The sequence below is a fragment of the Lasiodiplodia theobromae genome (genome assembly GCF_012971845.1).
Source record: "Lasiodiplodia theobromae strain AM2As chromosome Unknown scaffold_11, whole genome shotgun sequence".
In the NCBI taxonomy this organism is placed as follows: Eukaryota; Fungi; Ascomycota; class Dothideomycetes; order Botryosphaeriales; family Botryosphaeriaceae; genus Lasiodiplodia; species Lasiodiplodia theobromae.
Window position 1 is genome coordinate 388,002 of NW_023336311.1, and position 16,399 is coordinate 404,400.

The 16,399-nt window shown below is 56.5% G+C and overlaps 7 protein-coding genes across 7 annotated transcripts; 4 read left to right on the forward strand and 3 right to left on the reverse strand.

Moving 5' to 3' along the window:
• Nucleotides 1-1,127: 1,127 nt before the first annotated feature.
• LTHEOB_4240 (Cell wall galactomanno protein) lies at nt 1,128-1,691 on the forward strand (the record flags this gene model as incomplete). Its single annotated transcript, XM_035513253.1, has 1 exon — nt 1,128-1,691. One exon carries the CDS (start codon nt 1,128-1,130, stop codon nt 1,689-1,691), a length of 564 nt encoding a protein of 187 aa, XP_035374944.1.
• Nucleotides 1,692-1,804: 113 nt separating this feature from the next.
• Nucleotides 1,805-3,652, reverse strand: LTHEOB_4241 (Glutamyl/glutaminyl-tRNA synthetase class Ic; the record flags this gene model as incomplete). Its single annotated transcript, XM_035513254.1, has 4 exons — nt 1,805-2,422; nt 2,474-3,180; nt 3,233-3,311; nt 3,362-3,652. 4 exons carry the CDS (start codon nt 3,650-3,652, stop codon nt 1,805-1,807), a joined length of 1,695 nt encoding a protein of 564 aa, XP_035374945.1.
• A 291-nt stretch (nt 3,653-3,943) lies between these two features.
• On the forward strand, nt 3,944-4,685 carry LTHEOB_4242 (Autophagy protein; the record flags this gene model as incomplete). Its single annotated transcript, XM_035513255.1, has 2 exons — nt 3,944-4,034; nt 4,129-4,685. The coding sequence occupies 2 exons, from the start codon at nt 3,944-3,946 to the stop codon at nt 4,683-4,685; spliced, it is 648 nt and encodes a 215-aa protein (XP_035374946.1).
• A 633-nt stretch (nt 4,686-5,318) lies between these two features.
• LTHEOB_4243 (uncharacterized protein) lies at nt 5,319-6,789 on the reverse strand (the record flags this gene model as incomplete). The annotated part of the gene is made up of 4 exons (XM_035513256.1): nt 5,319-6,061; nt 6,113-6,584; nt 6,651-6,709; nt 6,759-6,789. 4 exons carry the CDS (start codon nt 6,787-6,789, stop codon nt 5,319-5,321), a joined length of 1,305 nt encoding a protein of 434 aa, XP_035374947.1.
• Nucleotides 6,790-7,147: 358 nt separating this feature from the next.
• LTHEOB_4244 (Ribosomal protein L4/L1e) lies at nt 7,148-8,146 on the forward strand (the record flags this gene model as incomplete). The annotated part of the gene is made up of 2 exons (XM_035513257.1): nt 7,148-7,231; nt 7,298-8,146. The coding sequence occupies 2 exons, from the start codon at nt 7,148-7,150 to the stop codon at nt 8,144-8,146; spliced, it is 933 nt and encodes a 310-aa protein (XP_035374948.1).
• Nucleotides 8,147-8,658: 512 nt separating this feature from the next.
• Nucleotides 8,659-9,735, reverse strand: LTHEOB_4245 (Translation initiation factor; the record flags this gene model as incomplete). The annotated part of the gene is made up of 1 exon (XM_035513258.1): nt 8,659-9,735. The coding sequence occupies one exon, from the start codon at nt 9,733-9,735 to the stop codon at nt 8,659-8,661; it is 1,077 nt and encodes a 358-aa protein (XP_035374949.1).
• Nucleotides 9,736-10,003: 268 nt separating this feature from the next.
• LTHEOB_4246 (Phosphatidylethanolamine-binding protein PEBP) lies at nt 10,004-13,813 on the forward strand (the record flags this gene model as incomplete). The annotated part of the gene is made up of 4 exons (XM_035513259.1): nt 10,004-10,547; nt 10,614-11,331; nt 12,107-12,399; nt 12,453-13,813. 4 exons carry the CDS (start codon nt 10,004-10,006, stop codon nt 13,811-13,813), a joined length of 2,916 nt encoding a protein of 971 aa, XP_035374950.1.
• Between the last annotated feature and the right edge of the window lie 2,586 nt (nt 13,814-16,399).

Genomic DNA, 16,399 nt, shown 5'->3' on the forward strand with positions numbered 1-16,399 from the left:
ACTTGCCAGCGAGTCCTACAGCACGCAACAATACGGTGAAGAAGGAGAGAAGAGAGGGGCCTTGGTGGGCGCTATGGACAAGAAGGTGCACGCCCGCCTTAAGGAGCACCGTGTGCGCGGGCGTGCGGATCAGGAGAACATCCCTCCCACCCTTTCACCGCGTTCACCGGCGCGCCAGATCACCAGCTTTGATGTAATCGCGATTGCTTGCCGGCCCGCACGGCCGCATCTAGGCTTCCGCGACAGCAACCACCGAAAATCCCGCGTTGCCCGTCGTCGTTCGATGAGGTTGTTGTTGATCGTTGCCCTGGAGCGCAGGCGACCGCGTCCACGGTAGGCGAGTTTAAAATTGACCCGAACCCGCGTCTAGGGGCCGATTGGTCCCCACCCGCCGTGGCTGACGACTTCCCGGAGCTGTCTACTGTGTACGAGGGCGTATACAGACAATCATATAGCGCATGGCACTTGCTTGGAGTTTCAGCGGGTACGAAGGAGGGTTCAAGAGGTGGTCCTCTCGCCGCGATAGACATGTGGCCGTCCAAACGTCCAAGAAAATCCGAGCACGGAACCTTCGATGAGCCCACGTCCCGAGTCATTTGTGGCGCTTGGGCCTGACTCGATCCGATTTCCTTTTTCGTCCACACCAAGTATTGTCGCATCTCGTCATCGACCTCCGCTATCGGTCCGCTGGCGAAAACCAATTCATAGTCACCTCTTCGTCTAGAGACGCTGGCGACGATAATTCAATCTCGGCTGCGTGCGGTTAGCTCATTAGGAGCGCAAACATTGGTCACCTGGACATCGACGTGAGAGGTTGCACCCCTAAGCTCGTGAACGCAAGCGAAGTTGCTCTAAATGCTAGCACGGAAAGCCCTCGAGTCCAGCCAGACTCAACTTTTTCAGCCGCCTTGTTGTACTAAGTGGATCTAATTCTTAGCTCCATCCAAGAGACCCCGCAGCGATATTGGATCTGGATCTGCTCATGCCGATCCCCCAGAAATGCCGAGGCTGGCGTTCTGGTCGAGCAGGAATTGATAACTAAAGTGGTGCTGTTGTTTCTTTTTCGAGGACCCTGCCAATACCTCGACATATGAACCGAGATTAGGAAATTATTGAAACCATCAAACATGCGCTTCCTGCCCACCCTCGTTCTCGCCGCTGCAACCGCCGCCTCTGCCGCGTCGACCCTCGCCAAGCGCACCGTCACTGCCGACACATTGATCCAGGACATCATGAACATTCACAACGGCGTCTTGGCCAACCAGCAGGCGACGCAAAACTACGAGGGAGGGAACATCGTCACAGCTCTTATTGAAGGGACCCCGGTCCTTGTCACCGTCGGCGCCGTCCACATTGCCAACCGGAAGGGCTATGCCGATGCCAAGCTCTCGCCCGCCATTGATGAGCCCAGCACTAGCCGCATCTTCCAGCACACCGAAGACACGGTTGGCGTGTCGATTCCGTCAGCGGTGCAGACTCTAGAAGGCAAAAGGCCTCAGTTCGAGGCGTCGGGGATGAGCGACATTGTGGTCGGCAGTCTGAAGCTGCTTCTGAACGATCATGATACCTTCAGTGCTGCGTTGATGGCAAAAGCGTACACGGCAAATGAAACCCTGACTGCACAAGGGGTGAAGATAGTGAAGGACATACATGATGCTATCCAGGGCGGTATTGATGCTTTTCCGGGTTGACCTTTCCAAGACTGGCAGAGTCGAGAGCGAATTCGATTATTTCCCCCGTAAGCTAGGAGTACAGCGCAAGCCACCTATGCAGGGATGGCCATATGTTTCTCGATCTGCAGTGACTATGCAGAGACATACTTCTTCATCCTAGACAACGACTCATCTCTTCCGAGCAGCTTCATCATTGCTGTAATATCGGGGCCGTGCTTCCCATCCGCCAACGCCATCCTGAGATGCTTGTACACTTCTCCCTTCACCTTCTTTTCTACCGGGGCGTCCGCCTCGCTCGAGTCTTTCGCTGCCTTTACCCGTGCATCTACGATCATATCCGCTGCCTCAGTAACGCATTCGAGCACTGTATGCGAAGTCCACTTCTCCGGGGCGAACGTTGACTTGAATACTCGCTGCATCAGATCTCTTTCAGATTCCGGACACTTATTTTGAGGAGTGAAATCGGTAAAGAGGTAGTCATGCTCAATGAGAAAGTCGGAGGGGTTCGTGTAGTTCTTGGAGTCGATCCGGAGCACGGAGACAACGTAGTCATATAGCGATCTGCCGTTGAGAATGCGTTCGCTGAACGAGACGGGCTCCCCCCTCAAGAGCATGGCGACAAGCGTGTTTACAGTCTCGTCGAAGACAGGGTCGCCGGGAACAAGGCGTCGAAGTGCGTGCTCGTGCTGCAGGAAATTCAGCTTTCCCTCCGAGACGGTGGTGTTTCCCCTCGTGAATTTGATGGTGAACTGCATACAGAGTCAGTCTGGAAATGAAATGGTGGAAGCAAGACCACCAACCGTATCGATCAGTTCCTGCATAGACATCGCATCCTTCCTGCCCCTGTGAGACCAGCCCTGCAGGACAACAAAATTGTTCACGGCCTCGGGTAGGTAACCCTGTTTCCGGTAGGCCGCAACGTCAATGTCCATGTTCCGCTTGCTCAGCTTGTTGCCGTCCTTGTCGACAAGCAGACCAACATGAGCAAAAGACGGCGGCTCCCAGCCAAAAGCCTGATACATGGCAACGTGTCTCGGCGTAGAAGGTAGCCATTCGGTGCCTCGGATGACGTGCGTGATCTTCATATGATGATCATCTACCACATTGGCCAAGTGGTATGTGGGCAGGCCATCAGACTTCAAAAGAATGGGATCGTCGTATGCATCGTCAACCTTCTTGGTTGCTGGCTTGACACCCTTTCCAACCATGCCGTAGACGTGATCGAAGAAGGCCGGGTATGCGTCGGGAACAAGGAGCCGGACGACGTGAGCTTCACCTTTGGCAGCCCTGTCATCTGCCTCTTCCTTTGGTATATGCGCGCATTTGCGGTCATAGTCTGTCGGTAGTCCCAATTGGGCGCGCTGTTGGGCCAGGTCGTTGAGTCTCTCCGCGGTACAGAAACAGCGGTAGGCATGGCCGGTTTCGAGCAACTTGCTCGCATGCTCTTGATAGAGTGCCGTCCGTTCTGATTGCCGGTAGGGCCCGTATGGACCGCCAACCTCAGGACCTATGGCTGTGAGTATGTTGCCTTGTCCATGCAGGCAGACCGCGACACTCACCCTCGTCCCATTCCAAACCCGCCCACCTCAGGTCTTCCAGCAGCCGTGCCTCAGCATCTGGAACAGTTCTTTTCTTCTTCTGTAAGCCAATTGCTCTCTTGGGGACGATTGCGCCTAGCTTCAACGGACCTGGTCTGTATCCTCTATTCTCAGCAAGAATTGGCCACCGGTGCGCTTGGCGAGGAGGTAGTTGAAAAGTGCTGTCCGCAGGGAGCCCAAATGCAAGTATCCAGTGGGCGAAGGGGCGAATCGTGTTCTGGCGGGCCCGTCTGGCAGCTCCGTCTTCTTCGGCGGTTTCTGCGGCTTCTGCGGCGTCGCGTGGTCCGACTTCTGTCTGACAGCGGCACGCGACAATCGCAGGCAGCGCGACGTGCAAACGAAATTGGCACGTCGCGTCGCCAGGGACAGCAACAGCGACATGGCTTGCGCGCGTTCGCAAAGTACAGTCGACAGAGAAAACGGGTGAAGCTTGAGAGGAATACTTTGGCCGTTAAGCAGCAGCTCGGGAAAGCTCCGGGAGACGCGATCCCTGGAGCTTGCACGCGCGCATCCAACCCCACCGCGTCACGACCATCACCTTAGGTACACTGCTGTCTGCTGTGACAAAACCGAGCCTTTTCTCCGCAAACCATTCATGCCGCGCCGCACCCGCCGCTGCACCCTCCTCCTCGCGCGCTCCCTCAAATCACACCACCACCACCATCATCCACCATGACGTCGCCTGCCTGGCTGTCCGACTACTCCACCGCCCTGCGTGCTCGCGACCTCCGCGAGAAAGCGCAAGAGGCCCACATCAACGCTTGTGCGTCTCACGCAGCTCCTATTCCCAGTTCACCACCCCCTCGAACGGAAACAATCCCTTTTGCTTTTGCTAACGCCTCTCCTCCCGCACCTAGACACCAAGCTCGCCGACCGCACCGCCCGCCTCGAAGCCGAGCGCCTCTCCGCACCCCCACCACTACCCTCCCCAACAACCGCCAAACCCACCACCACCAACAAACCCAGCCCCTCCCGCTTCGGCCGCTCCAGCCCCGCCTCCACCTCTGCCGACCCAGACCCTGCCCCCACCACCGACGCCCTCTCCCGCCTCCGCGCCGACCTCGCCGCCACGCAGACCTCGCGCGCTAGCCTCTCCACACAACTCGCCTCCGCAACCGAAGCCCTGGCCGCGCTGAAGACGCGCGCAGCGCGCGACGAGAAGGGGCTGGCGGAAGCGCGGGCGCGCGTGGCGGCGCTGGAGCGCAAGCTGCGGGACCGGGAGAGCGAGATCAAGGGCAAAGCGCGGCTGGTCGAGGACGTGCAGGACGAGTTGGTGAGCGTGAATCTGCAGCTGAATATGGCGGAGCAGCGGAGCGAGGAGCTGGAGCGCGAGAATAAGGAGCTGGTGGATCGGTGGATGAAGTATAAGCGGGAGGAGGCGGAGAGGATGAATACGCAGTCGAATTGGCGGTAAGTATGGTTGTATTGTTCTTTGGGGTCTGGTGGATGTGGGATGGGCAGGGCGTTGGGATGATATCATGATGTTTATGACTTGATGAAGAGCGATCTATATTCCAGGGATGTGTGCTCCCTGAAGCACTTCATTATTCTGAGAATCTCTCAAACTCAACAGCAAGAAGATAATGAGTGGAGTAGCAGAAGTGCACTACTTTAGGGAAAACCTGCAACGAAGTTTTGCTTCCGCCTTCACTCTTCATAACAGTATAGATCACGTTTTTACGGCAATTGCTATAATTTGATCTCGGTGTTCCCCAGAGAAAGCTCCCATTAATACATGATCTATCGATCTCAAGGCCATCAAAATACTCAGCCTGGTACTGAGAACGGAGATTCCATGCCAAGCCATGTGCTATATAAAATATTGAGGGTAGAGAATCAACAACTCCGCCCGATCTCTGAACAAAATACCTCTCTGTAGCCCAATCTCCGGGCAGTCGTCATCACCAAACCGTTTTAAAACCGTCCAACCCAGGAAATCTAATCTGTCCAAAACCGGCCAACGCCTCTGCAATGCAACTTTTACCCTCCCCGCATCCCCGCACATTTCTAGAAGAGTGATTCGCGGCTACGCTTTGATAACAAGCACTTACTGCGTGGCGCACTGAGGGCCACCCTCCATGTCGTCTTCGTCATCCTCCCATGCGTTGGCGGCACGCGGGTCGTCCGAGTTGGCTCCGAAGTTGTCCAGATCGGCATCAGCCTCAAAGTCGACGTCCTCAACCTCCTCAGCCTTAATCTCCGGCTCGGCTCCGGGGAGCAGCTCCCTGATTTTTTTGAGCGCGGCCTCATCCTGGATGTATCCGTCCTCAGGGAACTTGATGTGCACGACGAGGTACAGATCACCGTGAGCGTCGCTCTTTTTGACCGGCATACCCTTGCCAGGGACCTTGAGCACCTCACCGGGCCGAAGGATCTTGCCCTGGGGCTGCTTAACGTTGAGAGAGATGCCGTGGCCGTCCAGGTGGGTCAAGACGACACGGTGGAAACCGGTCAGGGCCTCGGCGAGGGTGACGTGCAGGTCGGCGGCCAGGTCGGCGCCGGCACGACGGAAGACGGGGTGCTCTTTCTCGACGAGCTCGAAGACGATGTCGCCGGGCTCCTGGTCGGGCTGCTGGTCGGCCTCGCCGGCGAGGACGATGCGCTCGCCTTCGCGGGCGCCGCGGGGGATGTAGAGCTCGAGGATCTTGCGCTTCTCGACGACGCGCTTGCCCTTGCACTTCTTGCACTTTTCCTTGTCCTTGAACACCTTGCCGGTTCCGCTGCAGTTGGCGCACTGGGTCGTGACTTGGCTGAGCATGCCGCCAATGGTCTGAATGCGAAGCGTCGAGCCTGGAAAACGTGTAAGTCAAAAATCACCCTCTGAAATATCAAAAGACAAACCTTGGCCACCACACACGGAGCAGTCGTGCGGCTTCGCCTTGTCCTTGCCGCCGGAGCCCTTGCACGTCTCGCAGATGACGTTCTTGGTACTGGCGAACCGCGTCGTCTTGCCCTTGTACAGCTCCTCCAGCGAAACCTCGTACTCCTGCACCTCGTCCTTGCCCCGGCGCGGCCCCCGACGCGGGCCGCCAGCGCCGCCCATTCCTCCCATCCCGGGCATGCCGCCCATACCACCCATGCCTCCGCCCATGCCGAACATCTGCGACAGCAGGTCGTCCAGGTCGACGTCGCCGCCCATGCCGCCCGGACCGGGTCGGCTGCCGTCAAAGGCCGACATGCCGTGTGTGTCGTAGACCTCGCGCTTCTCGTCATCGAACAGGATCTCGTAGGCTTGCGAGACGGCCTTGAAGCGGACTTCGGCTTCCTCGCGCTCATCCGGGGCGACCTTGTCGGGGTGCGAGGATAATGCGGCCTGTAGGGCAAAGTTTAGCTGGAAGCTGTTTCATCGGCGGGAGCAAGGTTGCTCGTCGTTCCGTACCTTGTGGTATGCTTTTTTGATTTCGGCTTTGGTCGCGCTGCGCTCAACGCCAAGGACCTCTTTATTTTGTTAGTTGGTGGTTCTGAATATGAAGATTTCGAGTCTTACCGTAGAGGTTGACTTCCTCCGAGCTGTTCATTTCTGTGCTGTGGAGAGAGCAAGGTTAGCAGGCTTCACCTCGTCGGCGCGTCGTCTGCGCCTGGGTTATGACGGAACTCACTTGCGGTGCGGCGGGTTTGTGCCTATGAAAAAATATGGGCGAAAAGTGAAGGTTTTAGAAGACGCGCCTAACGACGAAGATTATTTCGCGGACCGAAAAAATTGACGGCAGCCTTGGGGCATGTACAGGTTTAGTGGCGGGGAAAGGTTGAATTCGCAGTTGCATCAGCAAACTCGAAATGTGCGCACGGACCAAACCCCAGCGGGAAGATTTCCCAAGTACCTCCGCGCCGTCTGCAACACCACCGGCACCGCAACTCCAGAGCCGCATTCCCGTCATGGCAAGCAGAGGGGCAGCAAGACCCCTGAGGGGTCTCGTCAATTCCACTACTCGGAACAGCCTGCAGGGCTTCCGCAATGCTGTACGCCGCCAACACCATCAATCCAGCTCCCCGCAAAGACCGCACAGCTGACCGTCACCGCCGCAGTCCACGCCCTCGATAACGCGCTCAATGGCAACGGAGGCCCCGCTGTCAGCCTCATCCACCACGGCCCCCGCCCCTGCCGCCCCTTCAACCCTCTTGACCACCTCCGCCATCCCTATCGCAAACCCCAAGCTCTACTCGCCGCCGATCCCCGAGCACATCCGCGCCCCCACCGCACCGACGACCGTCTACCGCTTCCCGACGATGGAGCCGCTGCGCTTCCTCGCGTACCCGTCGTCGCACCTGCTGGTGCCGCTGCGGCGCGACCTGCTGCACCGGGCGGTCGTGTACGAGGGCGACAAGACGCGCCAGGGCACGGCGTCGACCAAGTGGCGGTCCGAGGTGCACGGCAGCGGCCGCAAGATCCGGCCGCAGAAGGGTACCGGCCGCGCGCGTCTGGGCGACAAGAAGAGCCCGATGCTGCGTGGTGGTGGTGTTGCGTTCGGCCCGCACCCGCGCGACTTCGCGACCGGCCTGCCGCGCAAGATTTACGACCTCGCTTACCGCACCGCGCTGTCGTACCGCTACCGTCGTGGTGAATTGGTTGTTGTGGAGGATGGGGCGGAGTTGGAGAGCGCGAGCCCCCTGTATCTGGGTGATGTGTTTGAGGCGAATGGCTGGGGTAACAGGAATGGGAGGAGTTTGGTCATCACGACGAAGCCTCGGGAGAACTTGTGGGCCGCGATGGAGGAAGCTGGTCAGCATGGCGAGGTCAAGACGTGGCACGATGTCGATGTCAAGGATGCGTTGCAGTTTGGCAGGCTGATTGTGGAGAAGAGCGCGTTGGATTCTCTTCTGGAGACCCACCAGCACGACCTTCAGAGGCCAAAGGTTGCTGTTGCGCAGGCATAGGCGGGGTTTCCTCCTTGTAAGCTATCAGTTGATATTATGAAAATATTTGATGTAAAACATGGGCGCATTTATTTTGCTGGGCTGTACTCAATGGGAATTCTCATTTTGTGTTATAGAGAGATCCAATTGATTACCCTGACTAATTACAGTAGAAGGAGCATATGAAAATGTTACCTGCAGCGCAGTTTATAAATTCGAAAGGCGTTTTAGGTTTTCATTTTTCAAGCTCATTATATTTAATACTTTGCGTTCTGGTACACTTTAAAGTCATACTGTTGATGCACATAAATTATAATCAAAGTTTCTACGGGAAAATCTTGTGACTGATTCGTCAGGTATGTGGATGCTCAAATTGGAATTATCGAGTACAAAGTGATTGACAGTAGACTGATGAGTCTTGAAAGAGAGTTGAGGGGATGTATTCTACATTTGATCGCTTCAGTATTTGAAGCCGACTACTTCTTACATAAACTGTCATGTCTAGCGGGTATTTTTTATAGATCGCAGTAAATCTACCTGCCACCAACCCTGAACCTAGAAAGATCACCCATACCACCACCGAACGTCCTTCTCTCAGGCCTAGCGGACCTTTCCCGTTCAGATCTTTGCCTTTCAGGCCTTTCCCATTCAGACCTCTGCCTTTCAGGCCTTTGCCTTTGCGTGTGCATTTGGTTTTGGATCTTCCTTATTCTCTCAGCCTCAGCCTGCTTTTTCTCGGCTTCAGCCTGCTTCCTCCTCTCCTCCTCCTTGATCTTCCACCTCGAGACCTTGGGCTTGTCTTGTCCCTCAGTTGCCTCCTCCGCTGGTGCTTCCTTCTTCTTTTCTTCCTTCTTCTTTTCTTCCTTGGGCTGTTTCGGACCGTCGTAGGACAACATCAGGATGCCTCCAACCTCACCCTCCGGCTCGATCCTCTCCTTCGCGCCCGGAACTTCCGCCACCGTGTCCTTGACGCTCTGCAAAACGTTCTCAATCTCCTCAGGCGTCGCCTTCCTGCCCCTCTTCTTCGGGCCCAGCACGACCTCGACCCTCCTCCCCTCCTGCAAGAACTCCTTCAACCGCTTCAACCAGTGCTGCAGGTCGTTCGGGCTGGCGGCCCAGTTGAGCTCGAGCGTCTTGCCCAGCTCGTCGGGCGTCTTCTTGGCGCGCTGCTTCTCCTTCTGGCGCTCCTGCTCGCGCAGCACGTTCTTGGCCACGACCTTGCACACGGGGAACGGGAACTCGGCGTCCTTCTGCGCCGGCACCACCTGCACCAGGTGGTTCGTGATGCGGTCCATGTCGTCGAGCACCTTCCGGATGCTCTGGCGCGGGTGGAAGACGCCGTCCGCGTCGACCAGGTTGATCCATCGCGACCCGATCTCCTCGTCGTACGGTGTTGTGCGCTCCACCGGCGCCCGGTACTTGATCGCCGTACGTCGTTGGTTGTGTGGTGCGAAGGCTGGAGCGAAGAGGACGCCTGCTGTCTGGGCTGTGGAGGGCCGGATGAGCGAGGAGGCGGCGCGGGGAGTCGAGGGTGCGGCTGCAATGGTGGGTTGGACGAAGACTCGGAAGAGAGCTTGCGTGGTCGTGGAAATGTGCCGTGTGTTTGCCATCTTTTTTATCGGTTTTGTTGTTTTGGCTGTATGATATAGTTGAAGACGAAATCAATTGATTCGTCGTTCAATGTATCAATAAGAAGTTGGTTGCGAGGTGGGGGAGTCGTGTAAGTTGGAGCGAGGAGCTTGGGTGAAGCTTTCTTGCTCCGCCGCCGCGGCGGGCCAACCAGCGCCGTCTAAAAATCTCGGGGACGTTGATCCCATCGGCCGCTCTCCATCTCGACCACCAACAACACCCAATTGCCGCCCCCAGCCGCTCCCAGTCATGTCCGCCGCGAAGCAGGCCACGCGCCCGCTGCAAGCGTGCATCCGCTGCACGCGGACTCCCGCGTTGCAGGCCCGCACCTTCACCAGCAGCAGCGCCGCAGCCGACGAAGCCCAGGTCCAGAAGCCGGAGCAGTCCTCACCCTCCAAATCCTCCCTACCAGACGTCTCGACCCTCGACCCGAACACGGTCATCACGCGGCGCGACGAGAAGCGGCTGATCAAGGCGGGCATCTACCCGGTGGGCTCGCGGCGTCGCCGCGCGGCGTTGGTGCAGTCGCCGAACATCCCGTTCGAGCAGCTGCCGTACCAATGCTTCCAGGAGGCGCGCAAGATCCTCAAGGCGGATCGCGAGGAGAAGATTGCGGCGATCGAGGCGGAGCGGGCGCGCATCGCGCGCGTCGAGGCGCAGGACCCGGCCGTGTCGGGCGGCCAGCGCGCGAAGGACGTGCGGCTGGCGAGCATGCGGAAGCATCTGGAGGACCTGAAGATTCAGGCTGATATCAATGATCCGATCGTGAAAAAGAAGTTTGAGGATGGGCAAGGTGAGATGATGCTGGTGGAGAGGGCAATTGGTGGAGAGACAGATGCTGACTGGGGGAAATGAATAGGTGATATGAACAAGCCCATCTACCGTCTGCTGGCCGAGAGGAAATGGCGCTCGTACAAGCACTTGCTCGTCGAACAGCGTGTCACCCAGATGAACGTCATTCCAGACGTCATTCCCGCTATCAACCAGAAGGCCGACGTCAGTATATTGTTCGGAGACAGCAAGGTCCAGCCCGGTGCCATGGTCGCTTCCAAGGTCAGCGAGATTCCAGCCACGCTGAAGGTGCAAGTGTTCGACAAGGGCGAGAGACTGGTGACGATTGTGGTCGTCGACTCGGACGTGCCGAACGTCGAGAAGGACGGCTTCGACTACCGCTGCCACTACATCGCCGCAAACATTCCGGTTTCGCCTACGACGCCCTGGGTCCGCCTTGCGAAGCTGTCGGAAGAATCTCAAGTTGTGCTCCCCTGGCTCCCGCCGTTTGCTCAAAAGGGCAGCCCCTACCACAGGTACTCTATTTTCGTTCTCGAGCAACAGAAGGGCAAGACTCTGCATGTTGCAAAGATCAAGGAGAATGTTCCGAGGGATGGATTCATCCTGCGCAGCTTCATCGACAAGTATCGCCTGACGCCTGTTGGTATCAATATGTTCAGGACGGAGTGGGATGAGAACATGGATGAGGTGATGAAGAAGGCTGGTGTCGAGGGTGCGGACATCGAATTCAAGAAGAAGAAGCCGGAGAAGCTGCCATACAAGAAGAAGGACGGCGCTCGGTACAGGTAAGGTGTTTCATGGGTACGTGGTATGAGGACTGTAACATATGTATGATCGCATCATGTGGGCTATTGGGTTCAGATGTGGAAGGTTAAAATATTAAATCATTTCTTCAAGTCTTTCAGGCATGTTTTCACAGCTGGATTTTAAGGTACAATCCGCACATCCAGTACTCAGCCATGCATGAAAACAAGTCAGCTCACACATAGAAGTTCATGGGATTCATTAGTGTCCGCTGGCCGATTAATCAAAAGGTTTTAGTGGGCGGCAGCGGCCTTGACTTTTTGGCATCGCTCCTTCCTTTCCAGCTTCGCTTGTTCTCTTTCCTTCCCTTCAGCCCACGGCCCAACCCTGCGCACGCCATGAACAAAATACAGCCTGAAGGGAGGTCAGAATGAAGCGATCCCACATCAACACTATTCCAAGGTCTCAAGAAGCGGTTCCCGGAAATCCATTCGTGCACACTGGCTGCTCACTGTATCAGTCTCCCACTCAGTGGCTCGGCAGGAAACGCTGAACAATATGCAAGCGTCAATGTTGCCTTCAAAGCTTCATATCGCTTGCGCCATTGCTGTTGTTGGATCCAAGCCTCCGGATCGCAGTGTCAAAGGTAAGTCTCCTGCATCTAGGCCTCACTCCGAGCAAAGCCAATGAATAACGCAGCTCCCTTTCAGACTACATTCTACACCTACGAGAGCACGTGCAATCCAAGCGCAAACCCAAAACAAGCGGCGGGCCAGAAACCAATCGAGGTCCTGACAAACACCTTAATTCTGCCAGCTACTGGGTACAGAGGTTCCACCAAGCGGACGCTGCTCGGACGAAGCTTGAAGTTAAAGTCACCGAACAAGGAAGAGAGATAGAGCGGTTGAAGTCTGAACTTCGCTCTGTGCAGAAGGATTCCACTCGAGCTCCGGCAACTACGAAAAGACGGAAGGCTGAGCCGCCACCGGGAGTATCGACCCGAGCAGCAAAGCGACGGAAGGTTGTGCATGAGGACTCGGATACCACCGACGAGGATGTTGAAGATACACTTCCCGAGAACATGGATGCTCTGACCGCCGTAAATGAAGGTAGGGGAAGCTCTACGTGCTATGGTTGTTGTGGAGAAATAACAGGAGTACAGAAGGAACAAAGCTGGTCCAGCATCTATACCAGGCCCACAAGCACTACAAAGGCCATACTGGAGGAGACCGACAACTAGCGTATCATATTGTCCAGGCTGCAGACCGTATAGCGCCACTACTGACCTCCGCCTGCCAACGATATCACCAACGCCTCGGACGAGCGGTATCGCGGCAGAGTGATTCCAGTATCCCCATCCCGGAGCCCGTTCTGGCTACGTACAACAACGAGCTGATTTCAGTCTTCGAGGGTGCCGCCCGGATCTTCATGTCTCTTTTCTTCGGCTTCAAAAAGCTGCTGGATCCTGCAAAGTCCGCAGCAAGCCCAGCGGAGGAACGCGGAGCCGTCATTTACAGCTTCGTCCAAATGTTCAGCCGCGTGCTCGACGCCCTCAAGGAGGTCTCATCCGCCCAAGCGGCTCACGAGGCAGCACTCACCCTCGCCAACAACTCAAAAAGGCAGATGACAACGCGCGGCAGCACGAACTTCTTTCCTTTGAAGCAGGAAGACTCTCCCTTAGCGACGCGGCTGCTATCCAACTTCCTCTCAAACATCCTCAGCGCGCCCTCAGCCGCCGGCAGCGAGCTCCAGCAGCAAGAACTGGTCGAGGGCTTCCTCTTCGTCCTGTTCCGCCGCCTGGGCGACCGCATCTTCCTCTGCACCTTCGGCCACCAGAAGTGCGCGTCCATCGCGGACGACATCGACGCCTGGGTCGACCCCGACCCCACCTCCTCCCGGTCTTCTTCTCCCGTGGACAGACTTGCAGCAGCTACTTCGCCACCGCCGGCAGACAGGGAAAAGGAAAAAGAAAGGCAGATCGCGGCGCGCGCCCTGGCTATCGAGCTGCCGCTCCTCGTATCGCTGCTCGAGCGCGGCATGGCTGTGGCGCAGCGCCACGTCGCGCCCTTATCATCATCGTCCTCATCATCGTCGTACTCGTCCTCGTCCGCCGCCACTGGTCCTGCTGCTTCTGACGCCACTGGAGGGGCCGCTTCACGTAGGCCGACCGCAGCAGCTGGACCAACAGCAGTCCCTTTCGCGCCCAGATCGTCGTCGGGCAGGCCGCCGTCGTCGCTGGAAGCGCTGCGGGGTGGACTGAGCTTGCCGGCACGGAAGAAGCTGGAGCAGACGCTCGCGCATGCGATTTTCGGCGATGAGGAGAATGCGAGCAGGGATGAGATGAGTGAGTGTTTGGGAATGCCGGTCAAGCAGGCGTTGACGGAGGTGGTGGTGCCGGCGGGGTTGAAGAAGAGGAAGATGATGGAGGAGGGCGGCGGTGGCGCCGGCGCGGATGTGAAGGAGTGGTTTGTAGAGAGGGTTTGGGGGTTGGTGGGGTGGGGGGCTGTGGTTGAGATGAGATGAGGGAGTAGAGGGTGTGGGATGGGAGGGGGGAGGTAACATTGTTTGTGGGTGTTGTGTGGAGGAGAGGTAATAGTATTGCTTGCGGGTGTTGTGGGAGGAGTAATTTGGTGGAATTATGTTTGTTTTGCTTGTGGGTGAGAGATGCTGGAGACGACGTGTGGGTTTATCAGCGAACTTGCAGAAGGGATGGCAATGTGCTCTATTTGAGGTGTAGCTACAGTGGAAATATTCTAAGCCTTCCATGGTTGCTCGTGTGCAGAAATGAAGAGACCATCTTCAGCTTCTTCAACTGATGGATTGTGTGGAAAGCTTCAGTCGTTGCGTGACCCCCTCCTACCAAAGCCCTCATGAGGACAAATCCCATGCTTGCATGCCACTTCAACCACTTTGTCCCATCTAGACATCGACACTGGTATATGAAGTATGAGCATCCGCAAGCCTAGCAAACAACCTAACAACCCACTTCCACCCCTTAAACCGTGGACCGGTAGGAAGGTCGACGGTAGTTTGGTTGCGTGATAGGCTTAAATCTCCTTTCCCAAAACCGGCGACGCCGAATGGGACACAAGAAGCGGTGAGGTGACGGGGGAGGCGTTGTGCGGGTGTAACGACGTGTGAGACCTGCATTTGCCGCTCTCTCCCTTATCTCACCGCTTCTCGGTTGTCTATTGCTTGGAGCTTTCGGCTTCCTTGCCGTCGTTGTTCCCTTTGCTGGCACGTTCCCGTTCGTAGTCGGGTGCGAGGACGAGCTAAGGTAGAAGGCTGTTTGTTGAGGGAATGCGAACGATCAGGATAATGGAGGGCTCAATGGAGGAGGGTTCTATCTGAGTGACTGCCGCTTCAACATTATAAGTCAGTGCAGGAGAGTGAGAGAGGAAGCAGTTCGAAGAAGTTTGTTGGAGTGTTATCTGTACGATAGCATGTCGTGCCATCAGAATTAGCTCCATCATCGAAGTGCTTTTTTTCCCATCCGCGTTGCACAGCTGGGAACCCCCTCTCGGACTTTTGTGATCGGTGTCTCGTTTGCTTTTTCCCTTGGGTTACACGTCCTCGTGGCCAAGAGCAAAAACGAAGGCACGCGCAGGTACACCGCAGCGGAGGTGCAAAGCGGGAGCGGGGGAAAGGTCTTACATACTGTAAGGCTTCTACAGGGGCTCGCCGGCGAACTATTGATATCAGTGCAGTTACATCCACTTCTCGTACCTTGCATGCCGGCAGTCTGCACTGCATAGATGCATCGATGGTACAGCCCTGCTGGAGGTCTCCATCGAGGAGATATTGATGCATTCAATCGACGCTCACGTATCTGATGGCGGCCAGCCGGGCTCGACGAAGGTCGTGATGAGAAATGGGGGCGGGCAGAAAAGAGCATACGATCATGCTTTGCTCACGCCCGCAGCACGTCACTGAAGGATGCCGAACAGACGAGAAGCAAGCCAAAGCGCGACGCCTCGTTTTTGCCATGTGAGCAGTCTCGAATCGTCGACCAACACATTCGTACGAGCGGGAGAGCAGGAAAAAAACACGAATGACAGGCACAGGAACAAGAGCAGACTTAAAAAGCCACCAGCCACAGACTCCATCCGGTGGAGCGAGGACGAACGGACGGCAAATAGAACAGCGCGCGCTCTTGCGGCGTGCGGAAAGCGTGACACAAAACGAGGGGAAGAGATCAAGCCACACCGGAACTCGGGCAGCATAGGCGACACGAGAGAGCGTGCAATTCGACACAAAAGCAAAAAAAGAAAAATAGGAACCAGAGCAAAATCTCACGGGCACGTGGCGTGCATGTTCGGACGCAAGTCGAGGCTCGTGGCGTAGCGCGCCATCTTTCTTCGCTGTGCCTTTTTCGCTCTTCAACTCATCCGTATCGCGGCGCAGCTCGTCCCGGATGTGTATCCGGACTAGGGCGAAAACGCCTCCTTTTTTCTCGTCTGCCACTCAACAGCAGACAACAAGGTGCGAAGTGGGTTGGCTGGGGGGTGGCTTGGGTGAGAGAGAGGAAAAGCTTTCTGGTCGGACGCCGCACCCGAGCACGAGGCGTTTCTGGGCGCTGCGGGTGGGTGGTGCCGTCGGGATTTCTGGCCGACACTCCTGTAGGAGGAAGAGAGATATTTTTAATTTGAGGATTGAAGCGGACTAGCAGAAGCGAAATCGAGAAGTGGAAAAAAACGGGAAACGCCCGCTTTCTAGGCAAAAGGCGAAGGATTCGTGCATGATGGGTTGTTGGCAAAAGATGGGCGATTTGTGTTTCATGGATAAGCGGCCCTGCGCTCTTTTTCTCTAACAATCTACGAAGAAACGTCGGACCCAGCGGGACGGATGGGGCAATTTAGCAAAATGTCCGGGCAGGGGAACGATGCGCATATAGGTGTTTTTGGTGAAACGTTTGCAGCAGCGGTTTGAGGAAGCGGTTCATGCTGGGTGCTGAATTCGCGTGGCGTTGGATCAGAGCGAGGGGTCGGACACGATGCGGAGAAGTGAGAGCCGCAGATGGTGGTGTGGTGTCTGCTGTGCCGCTCAAGCTGATCGCTTGTTGGCGGCAAATTGTAGCGAAGGATTTTGTTCTAGTCCGCTTCGACTGCA